We start from the raw sequence: 11420 nt of genomic DNA, 5'->3' as shown, positions 1-11420 counted from the left end.
ACTATAACCCCGGAGGCGACTCTGTAGGTCATTATTAGAAGATATAACACCAAGTCATGTGCACACCTAAGACAAATCAAGAGGTCTTCCTACCTTCACCCAGTGTCTGCTTCAGTAAGTCATGCTTGGCCTGCAGTTTAATGATGAGGTTACTGCCGTTCAGGTACTCCTTGAATTTCTAGACGGACAAATAAAGGCAATCATGAGTCAAGAGCAGCACAAAGCCAGTGTAACACGATCCCAGCAAAACAATTTAGTGTCGCTCAGATCAGCAGAAATGCAATTTGTGGAAGACTGATGGTTTGAGGTTCGTAGCGGGTCGGTAGACCGAAAGACAAGTCGGCCCGAACTCACTGAAAAGTAGAACATCTCTGTCTCCTGTTGGTTCGACCTCCTCTTGGCGATATTGAGCTTGCTCATGTAGGATTCGGAGGCCACAGACTTAATGGATTCAGTGGAGCGGCTGTGCTGAAAGGCATCCGACACATCAAAGTCCTCCACTGTCAGCATGTCCTGCAGCGTCTGCATGGTGGCATCCAAGGTCTTCCTCACCTGCACAGGAAGGAAACCAGACGAAGCTTATCGTCTCACTCCGTCTTTATTTTCTGTTCTGCGTGGATCGATGCTACTTGTTCGGTCAAAAACTGAACTAGTCAATGACATTTTCAGAAGCACAAGTGAGTTATTTAAAGCACGAGTACATTAAAAACAAATTGACCCCTGAAGAATAAATGACCTCTGACTGCACCGACATGACACAGAATATAAACGAAGCAGCCTGCAGCTCAGATATACATCAGACCAAGACATGAAAATGAAGAGAGCCAGGGAAGGTAAATGAACTGCTCACAACATGACTGAAGGAGGCTTTTTGTTTAGGCCTGAGATTGATAAAGCTCATTTCCAGTAATGGCAGGACTCATCCATTATCCTCCAGCACACGAGACACAGAGAGACAGAGCTATTGTCACTTGCAGGTCTATCAGGCCGTGGTTATTATCACCTCCATTTGCACCTTTGTGTCCTTGGCTCCCATCTCCATCACTAAACAGACAATTTCATATATAACTTCATAGAAAACATTGGCACTGTGACAATCTAAATATATTCTCAGCTCCCACAGAGCAAGGGTCACCGGAGAGTAATTGCAAAGAGAACAGATGGTGATGTGGCCCTCCTTCTTGGTGTTTTGCCCTTCAGTGGTGTGATGGCTGTGGGGAAGATGAGGGGGTGGGGGGTTACTGGTGCCGGACAGACATAGATCATAAATCCTCACCTCCTCATTTTCAATCTTTAGTGTCGCTAAGCGAGACTGCAGTTGGTGGTAGCGCATCAGGAGCTCAGTCTGGACCGGCTGCTGGGCGCTGACCTGGCACACCTGAGGAGGAGGAGGAGGAGGAGGAGGAGGAGGCGGCGGGCAAATGAGTTGGAACGGATGAAATAAAAACAGAGCGCTACTTTATACAGACAACATTTTTTTCTTTAGTCGGTGGCATGAGAAACAAATATGTGATGAAAGTCGCGGCCTTCGGAGGATCTCACCTCGTCTCCCATGTGTGGCAGGTACTCAAAGCGCATCGGAGGACAGAACACCTGGTTATGCATATCCATGATCTTGTGCTTGTCACTGCGGGAGTCCAGGTTGTCCACTGCGTTCTCGATGATATCCAGTCCCTCGTGGCGCGACGTCTCCAAGTTGTACTCTGCAGATAAGTAGGTCCTGAAGGTGCGCGCCAGGCTAGCGTGGTAGCCCAGGTCACAGCACTGTGGAGACAAAACATCAGATCAATATCCTCAAAAGCACCTTGTAGCAGCATTTGGAAAAGCAAAATAGAAAAAAAAACTATACGTGTATCTCTGATTAAAGTCCCTCTACTGGCATTGATTAAATTCCTAAAAGCTTGTCTCTGTTAATTTAAAATGACATGTTTACAAGCTTCTTTGTCCATGCAAATAGTCAGTTGGTGCCCTAAAATGGCCTCGATGTAACCCCAATCCAATGCAGCTCGAGCACACCAGCTCACGTCCAGCTCTGCTCAAACACGGTAAAAACATTCTAAGCTCCACGGTTTCCAGCTGTAATATTGCAGCATTTCAACCACACACGTTAGAACAGGAGCCCGGCTTGAAACGTTACCTAACGCACGGCTCATATCAGGGTTTCACATCCGATCTTGCATGTGGTCACAAATGTGCTCTAAAACCCACAGACAGCAGCGATGCCGCAGTGCACGGACCACACCCTGAAGCAGGCGTCCACATCACCGCAGCTGGTGCTTCGCTGTTCTTTAATGTAAAAGTAATAAAAGGTAAATATTTTTTTTTGTTTATAATTCAACCAAATAGTCAGAAGCACTTGGTCTTTTGTCCTTTCTCTTTCCACATCGAATTCTTTGAGTGTGAAAACCTGCTTGGAAACAGAACTGATTCGAACTAATTCAACAAATCAATATAAATGTATAATAAGGGAATGATCAAAAGGTGAATGCGCAAAACTCAGCTGTGCAGTTTATTAGTCTGAGCACCTCTCACCATGTTCAGACCTATTTAATGGACTCGATACCAAATTATGTTCTGCTACAGGTTGCCCTTCAAAAATAGAACCAGAGTTTACAGAATTACAGGGGCTAGCGCAGTAGGACACCGGGGATAATTACAGAGCCTTATCACACAGGCCTGTATGAAGTAACCTAATTAAGCAGAGGATAGCAGCGAGGAGGTTCAGAGGGAAGCTTGAGGCAACTGACAGCTTTGTAAATCACTGAGTAAACGCTCTTTAGCGCTCTTTAGCACTGAGGAAGCAGTCTCCCCACTTTGTGCACAAGCCTCATTGCACCACTCTGTCAAAATGGCTCAGTAGACCAAAGACTAAAGGGAGTAAATTAGCTTCTTTTTAAACAAGCAAACAGACTGAGAACACATTTATACAGCAGCAGCAGCAGCAGCAGAGGACTGAGAAAGACTGAATCCAAGTGCTGTTGACCTCTTTCCTTTTCATCTTTCTCATTAGAGCGATACCCATACTATATTATATTTGCATATCTATACATTCACAAATAAGGGTTGGTTACTGAGGTTGGTAGATTTCTGAATCTGTATTTCTTCTTTCTTTCAAGGTGGAAATGCTCAGCAGTGGCGCTGACTGCTTATTGTGGTCATATTATGTCTCCTAGCATATAAAACAAAAACCTCCACATGGACACGGACATGGTTAAAGACTTGGTTTAACTGTCTGTTGCCCCACAACAGAATCCCAACAGTCCACAAAAAGTAAAAATACATTTTTACTGTGTCCTTGCTGTAAAACTTCCTCTCTCTACAGATGATTCCCTGATGACCAAACACTCTCATCGCAGAGGACGTAATTTCTCAGAAAAGTAGTAAATAAACTCATCATGTTGCCCCGAATTCAGCGTTAACATTTTAAGGTCACTGACAAACCTCCCTTGCTTCTGGTTTGACGTGCGACGGTCTGTGGTTCTGACATTACAAACGAAGCCTTCTCTTTCTCTTGCCTGCTTGTGGCAAACAACCCAGTCAAGCTCACAATCCCATTCCCTCCAGCTCAGCAGGATTTAGGATGACATGGACCTTTGAGGTGCCAGACAGTGGATCTATAAAAGCAGCCCAGCAAAAAAAGGCAGGAAAAGCCATGAATCAGGCTCCCAGTGTCTCCATTTATCGCCGTCGGATCACCGTTATACCGTATAGCCTGACTCAGGTTTAGCTGCATTGGACTAAATCACGCTGTAGCGTTTCAACTGCAATCATTTAAAAGTGCAAGTCATGCTCGCTGTGTTGCATAAATGTCACTGAAATCATGGCTGACCTGGAAAATGTGCCTCTACCACCATGGCTAATGTGGTGCCGTATGGTGGTGGGCCTCGAGCGAAAATGTGACAACCGGGTCATTAGCACAGAGAGAAGGAAAAAAAACACAGACGCACCAATTCTCTGATAGAAATATGATCTGAATGTCAAAGTTTAAGATGACATCCACTGACTTGTATTTTACTCATCAGCAGTCAGCGACAAAACAAAACAGTTTAATACATATTACACCTATGCTGGATGTTTGGGGCTGATTCCAAGTTTAATAATTTTGCAGCGATGCACTTCACACACCGTCTGCTCAGCTGTAACATACACTCTGCTGCATGCGCTGCAATCAGTGCTGAGGTTAGTAAAGAATGAAACAGAAAGGCCAATATCAGCTGGTAATATTGGGAAACCAATGCACAGGTCGGGCTCTATACAGTCTATAACACTGTCAAACACATTAACTAATAACACACAATATACAGTTTTGGAAAGACCCAACCTGCTTGCACAGTTACCTCATCTATAGAGCACATAACATACAGCACATAACTAAACAAAGATGGTTTCTCATGTGTGTGTATATTATAATAACAGGGGAACTGGAAGAACTTACAACCGATAGTGAAATGTCAAATGAGAACAAGATGCAAACCGTGCATCACAAAGCCTCGCCTCGTTGAACAGACGGATGCATGTGTGCATACAAGAGGAATGGACACAGAGAGTTGCCTTCAAAAAGGTCAATAAAGTCTTAATCTTCTTAATCTTCATCTGTTTCCAGCAGATGACTGGTAGCAGGTCAGCCACTGCGGAGGGAGCACTGCCAGCCACATTAACCTTATTCATGCCTGCATAAGCAGAGCCTCTGCTCACCAGCTGACTGCAGCCGACTTCCAGCCACTAGCCGTTTGCTAAACAAAGTCATCCTCGCTGGTAACACTCAGACTTGATTTCCAGCAGTGCCACTGGTTTACAATCTGAGTAACTTGACTTCATGTCTGACTTGTAGTTTTTCTACGAGCTTGACATTCAGGATATTAAAAACAGCTACGTTCTGCTATCCTCCAGTCTGAAGGGCAGGGCAATTTTTCACTCTTAATAACCTACAGCTTCTTGGATCAGTGTCAGAAAGGCTGCGTCCTCTATTCTGATCCCCCCAAAAAATAGAGGAGCTGTGTGCGTATGTGTCCTGGTTCATGTTTCTCCTCGGTGACAGCTAAAGGCAGCCGGTTACCAGGACATGCTGTGTTTGTCCCACCAAAGCTCCCAATAGCAGCATCGACAAAAAACAAACGAACGAGGACAAGGCTGAGGAGGAGGATGGAGCAGAAATCCTTCTGTCAACGCTGATGGAGTCATCAGTCAAAAACCGTGTTGCTGAACTCGTTTTCATGTCAACAGCAGCCAGTTAGCAGCATATCAGTGTTAGGTTTGTTGTGCAGAAGTTAATAGTGAAAAAATGAAGGCAAATACATTTATTGGGGCCAACAGAGCAGCTTGAAGACAAACAGCCAACAGGCTGAGAGTGAATGAGACGCAGGAACAGATGGTGAGAAAAGTGACACTGCTGCAGAGTTAAATCAACATCACAAGTCCCAGCTGAGAGATGTAAACAAACACATGTGCCTCGTGCATACTCACATCGATCATATCAGAGACGTCATGGATGTAATATTTTGCCACCACTGCATTTGTTGCTGCCAGGTTCAACAAATAGTCATTCCGGGCCTTTGTGCATTTCAGCTTATTCTCTGAGTACTTGGCTTGCCTCTGGGGAGGAGAGAAGAGACAGAGGAGATGAAGGGAAAAACCATCAGTGCAGGAATATAAAGCAGCAGGGGGGGTTTGAGTGTGTGCTCAGGCAGCTGCAGCTTTGGGATCATCACACAGGCAGGAAAGTTTGGAGGAAGCGGCGGCTCTAGAGAAGCTGCCTCTAGACAGTCGTGTGTTCGGCGGCACAGCCAGGCTCGCGTTTCCTTATTAGTCTGCCTCTAAACACTTAAACACCACACACAAGTAACACATGCACATAAAATATTTAACAGCTCATATTCCATCTTGGGAATTCTTGTTTTCACTTTCTTGCCTGAAGTTCGATGAGATGTCTGAATGGTAAATATACAGCTAAAGCCAGCAGGCGGTTAGCTTAGCTTAGCATCAAGACTGGAAAATCGCTAAATTACTGCCCACGTCCTGAATAACACATTAGATCTCATTTGTTTGATCCATATAAAATGTTTCTGACTGGAAAGTAGATTTGGTTGTGATTTTGTTATGATGCTATGACGCTGATTGTCCCCCCCTGTATCCATGGATAGACTGCAGTCTTAAAGCTAAGCTAAGCTAACCAGCTACATCCTGTAGACATTAAATTGGCATTAATCATAATTCAAGTTTAACCCTCTGAACCCCGAAATCCAGCAGCAGATTTAAAGCGTATGTTGTCTTTTTTAATCACTAAAATGACTCCATCTATCAGCTTAAAACTGTGATCCCACTCTTCTACAAGTCACATTTAAAAATGAACCAGTTTTCTCTGGCCAGAGTCTGTGAATAAGAAAACATTCTGCGCTCCTCGGGCCAACTGGGCAGCCATCAGTGACCAAGCTGCTACCAACAGTAATGTACCAGAAATCCAGGAACCTTTCAGCTGAACTGGATTGAACTGCAGGACATGTAAGTCCTGTAGTAAAACATTTACAGCATGGCAGGTTCATCTGTACGGCACAATCCGTACCCGAGTGCTTCACACAAAACTATGAGAAAACAGATAAAGTCAATTCACAAAACATCATTAATTAATTACATTAAACGCAAAGAGGCAGATAAAATCAATCGACATGCAGAACCACCATTTCTTTTTTCCTCTGGCAGTGGTTACACCTGTGGGGATGTGAAAAAATGATGTGCAAGCTGAATTTTTGTGAAACAAGTCTGGTTCCTTCTAGCCGTGGCTGTGCTGTTCCCATCGAGGTGCAGGACTCTGGACTGCAAATGAGCCTTCGGTGAGTAAAAACCTGACAGGAGCAGAACATGACCAGAAACTGTGTGGAGCTCGGAGGATTAACTAAACAAGTTCTTCTTGCTGTCGGCCTTTAATTTCCAATGTCTGACAAACACATGCATTTGTTCTAAAGCTCGGATAAAGTAAGATGGCACACTGAAAAACACAAGACTTTGATTTTACAAATGAGTGCATAACAATGTTGACATCCTCACCCACTTTAGCAACACAATGACTCAGACACAACTCACAGAAGCAAGTTTAAAATGCAACAAAAGCATTATAATTCTAAAGCAGAGACTTCTACCAATTATGTTTGTTTGTACATTTCACTATACATGGACATTTTATTTCCAATTTCACAAAAACCATTATGATGCAAATTTCAGCAGTGCGTTAGAGGGAAAGAGATTAAGTTTTCCTCCTTCCTCGTCTGTTTCTAACCTGTTTGCAGGCAGAGTAATGAGACAAAAGCTTAGGACCAAGGCACAGTGGAATATTCATCGCTACGCTGCTGCGTTATAAATAGTTTGCTGCTCCAAAGCCGAGCAGCATCTCTGAGAACACCAGCCTGAGGAGGGAGAAGCGCTGCTGCTCTGCTGACAGCCTTTTGATTTCCTGCACCTGAGAGATAATGGGAGTTTCATTTGCATGAAGAAATTCCAGAAGAAAATCCAGAATAAAAATTGCATGGCAGCATCTGAAGTACAGTATGCTCCAGAGACCACCAGCCTGACACTTCTGGCAGAGAAGACTTTTCACAAACTAGAAATCTGCATAAGATGGAAAGGGAGTCGGGTTACTGGGCTGCAGCTCGCTCTGTGTTTCTGGCTGCAGACCTGCAGTTTGCTCATGAGAGTTTCTGGCATTGTGTTGCTGCCTGTCTGCCGGCTCTGCTCGCTCACACTTTCCAAGTAAACCCAACAAACTAAGCTGCTTCTCCATTTACAGAACTAGAATTTCTAATATTTAACTTTGGTGAGAAGCTGTATGAAGAGTCTTCGTAGCCTAAACACTTCACAGGATTCATGTAGCACACAAACTGAAGCCAAACTGAACCATGTGTATGTAAACACACAACACTTCTCTCTTCTTACTGGAGGCAAACCTACCTTCTCTTTCATCTTCTCGATTTTCCTGGCGGTGCTGCGTCTCGGTTGGCGATCCTCGTGGCGCAGGAGGTTGACGTTGAGATCTCCGGACTTGCTGAATTGCTTCTCCTCCTGCTTCTCAGCATCTTTGAGCTTGCTCTCTGCACTGATGCTCTCAGTGTGGTACATGTGGTACGTTTTCATCACCTAAAAGAGGATAAATACAGCTTTAAATGCTTTGGTATCATCACACTTTGTGAAGCATTTTTTAAAGTAAATCACTGAATGTTTAAATCCACAAAACCTGCCGATGGGTTTGAATGAATAATCTGTGACATGTGGTTCTGTCAAAAAAAAATAAGCAATTTTATCAAAATCACTTTTTTCTACGTATCTCTTTTTTAAAATTGCCAAAAGAAAAACCCATTTGCTTGGTAAAAAAAAATACAAAATCCAGCCATCATCAGCTCGTGTGTGAAACCATCCGTGGTTCAACGTTCTGAGACGTTTCAGCTGAACTGGGCTGAACTGCAGGCTGTGTTTAGAGCGAGCACACAGGAGACAAGTGTGGAAGCAAATTAAAAATGTTTGTAAAATAGTTAATTATCTACAAAGTCATCAGTTTGTTCCAGAGTTGGCAAAAAGGTTGTACATGCTGATCTAAAAAAAACAAATTCCACTTCAGCTTTTTATGATACTGTGCAGAAGACATTTTTGAGTTACGTCTACTTCTAGCCATGACTGTGCTGTGTATATGTAGACATATATGAGATTGTAGTATGGTACAGGCAGATATGTATATATGACATATGGTGCTGTGCTGTTTCCATAAAGGCGAATAATCGTGATAAGAGTTAAAAACAAACAAACAAAAAAAAACATTTACAAAGTAAAAATAGCAAATATTCACTGAAGTCATTCACAAATCTTTTCTTTACAGAAGAGGATGAGGGCCACTGAAGAAAAAAAAAGAAATTCTGAGAAAAAAGTCAGAATTCTGAGATTAAAGTCAGAATTTTCACTTTTTCCCCAGAACGTTAAAAAAAATAAAAAATTTCGGGATTTTTTTCCCCCAATCTCTGAAAAAAGTCAGAATTCTGACTTTTTTCCCCAGAACATTAAAAAAATAAAAAAAATAAAAAAATTAAAAATTTAAAAAAAATTCCGGGAGATTTTTTTTTTTCAATTTCTGAAAAAAAAAAGTCAGAATTCTGACTTTTTTCTCAGAATTTTATTATTTTTTTCTTCAGTGGCCTTAATCCTCTTCCGTATTTCTTTGTCCAATATAACCAAAATAAATCACCTGGCTGATTAGGACGACAATCAGCCCATTTGTTTCTGTTCAACACTCCTACATAAAATCACAGATAGTGACTAGAACGTGGTGCAAGGGTGTAGCATCAAACCTATAGTAGAAAGTAGTGTTTTTAGCCGTAGACATGTGGGAGTGGCCACCGCTGATTACTGAGACACATACACAAGCCCTGGCTCAGTAACTGAGGTGGATGCTACTACTCAGTAATGTTGTTATCATCACTCAGTTATTGTCGTGTAGATGGTGAACGTCTTTGCATCTGTTGGGGCCAAAGCTGTAAACCCACATACGTGTGGTTTGGTCCTCACAGGCCCAATTAGAAAACCACTCACACCTGCACATTGATCTGCAAGAGCACGACTGCTGTTTTGGGACTTCCTTATTCCCTCCTCCCGATGCAGCCAATAGCACGATGGAAAGAGGACCGACTTCCACTGTCTCCTGTTTCTAAAATCTGGTTTGATTTTGGGTTTTTCATGGTGGCCTGCAGGATCAGTTTGGGCCATCAGTGCAGCGGTAACACAGATGTCACTACATGTGGAATATTTTAAGTGGATCCAGGGGCCCAGAGTTGTGTGTGGTTTAGCTTTGGCTGTCAAATCCCCGCCTCACCGTAGCTTTCCTGGCCGCTACATCATTCCTACAGCGACGGGCTCGCTCGTTTCCAGCTCTTTTGTGGAGCAGAGTGACAGCATTGTTTTCTGTGTTCTCTGCTGCCGCCGCCTCACTTTGATCTCGACTTAGACACTCAAACTTTGACACCCTCCCCCCCTTCCCTTGTCCAACACGGTGATGACAAGACTGGAGTGACACAAAACCCTCGTTAGACAAGACAGAAGCCCCCTTCGTCTTTCTTAACTCGTCCCAGATGCTCGTCGGGACTCTCTCCTCTTCTGGGCCCATTTCTGAGCCTCATAAAGGAGCGTCCAGATGTGAGTCGTGTCTTCAAACGTCTCCGGTATTCACGATTTTCTATGAACACCTCAGGATGTCAGACAGTCAGCATAAACAGTAATTTATTTGTTTCCTGTGATCAAGCACGCAAGGCTCGCTTTGTGGGTCACTAAAACAGCAGGACACCTTTTATCTGTACGAGAGCGACTCATCTAGATCACAGGTTGGCCGTTGGGTCACTCGCAGCTATAATCTTGGCCTGACCTCCAACCCTGTGTGACAGCAATATTTACCACTGATGCCACTGGAGGAGGTTCTATTTATTACCCCCTTTCTGCCCTGGAACAAATACGACTCCTTTCCCGTCAGTTTGAGAACTCCTAGAATAACAAGAGCAGCAAAGTGTTAAAGAGCTGCAAGGCAAAAACCTGAAAATATAATAAAAAACAGAAGTACAGTAGTCTGTTCTCAGAGTGACGGAGCTAAACATCGATGCACAACAGAAACTAGGCTAACGCTGTGTACCTCCCCAGGCTGTCAGACTGCTCAGACTCCTCTGAAAATGTGCTAAATTTCCAGCTAACTCTGAACCATCTGACTGCAGGACCTGCAGCTAAAGACACAAAGTAATTTGCAGGAAGACTGAGCTTCAGCTGTGTCTACAGGAGGTGTGTGTGTGTGTGTGTGTGTGTGTGTGTGTGTGTGTGTGTGTAGCCGAGTCCTCCGACAGCAGCCGAGGGCCACTCAGCTCCCGAGCAGAGTCTCCGTGCTGATGAAAGACACAGCGAGAGAATGACCAGAGTTTTTCACAATGAACGCCACAAAAACATCTTTTATTCACCATGAATCTAATATTTCTGGGGTTTGACTTCTGGCCCTTTGCTGCACATCATGCCTGTTCTCTCACCTCAGATTACTTTCCTCACTAGTAAGAGTCTGCTGTACAAGTGGGACGGAGGTCTAATGAAAGTAGCAAAGCTGCTGCAAGGAAAGCTGAGTAAGACACAGGAACTGATGGTTTAATCGAAATACTACACCGCACAAATTAATTTTAATATCGTTACGAGCCGGCTCGTGGGCTGCAGCAAAACCAGAGTTTACAAAAAATAAAAGTTTTGCTTCAGTAAATAAACAACTTCAGAAACTGTCGAGTGGACAAGATGCAAAAACACAAGCAGCCATGAGCATGGGGAGCTCCAGCAGGAGTGTGGTGGCGATGCTGGACCTCCCATCCAAACCAACTCAGGTAAGACATTCAAGTTCATGCACCACCCCACAAATCTGCTGCAGAAGG

At 43.7% G+C, this 11420-nt stretch overlaps 1 protein-coding gene across 1 annotated transcript in view; it reads right to left on the bottom strand.

The window, feature by feature from the left end:
- Positions 1-76: 76 nt before the first annotated feature.
- The window catches only part of LOC103362909 (SLIT-ROBO Rho GTPase-activating protein 3-like), a 49238-nt gene continuing 37894 nt past the window's right edge, over positions 77-11420 (bottom strand). The window contains exons 5-10 of the mRNA XM_008289436.1: positions 7939-8124; positions 5464-5592; positions 1543-1764; positions 1277-1378; positions 355-552; positions 77-178 (exon numbers count right to left, since the gene is read on the bottom strand). Of these exons, the coding sequence (XP_008287658.1) occupies positions 77-178; positions 355-552; positions 1277-1378; positions 1543-1764; positions 5464-5592; positions 7939-8124 (939 nt within the window). The remainder of the gene's footprint in view (positions 179-354; positions 553-1276; positions 1379-1542; positions 1765-5463; positions 5593-7938; positions 8125-11420) is intronic.

This window comes from Stegastes partitus, unplaced genomic scaffold, assembly GCF_000690725.1.
Source record: "Stegastes partitus isolate 25-593 unplaced genomic scaffold, Stegastes_partitus-1.0.2 Scaffold614, whole genome shotgun sequence".
Classification (NCBI taxonomy): Eukaryota; Metazoa; Chordata; class Actinopteri; family Pomacentridae; genus Stegastes; species Stegastes partitus.
The sequence above is the reverse complement of the archived record's forward strand: the minus strand, read 5'-3'. Positions and strand labels throughout refer to the sequence as shown.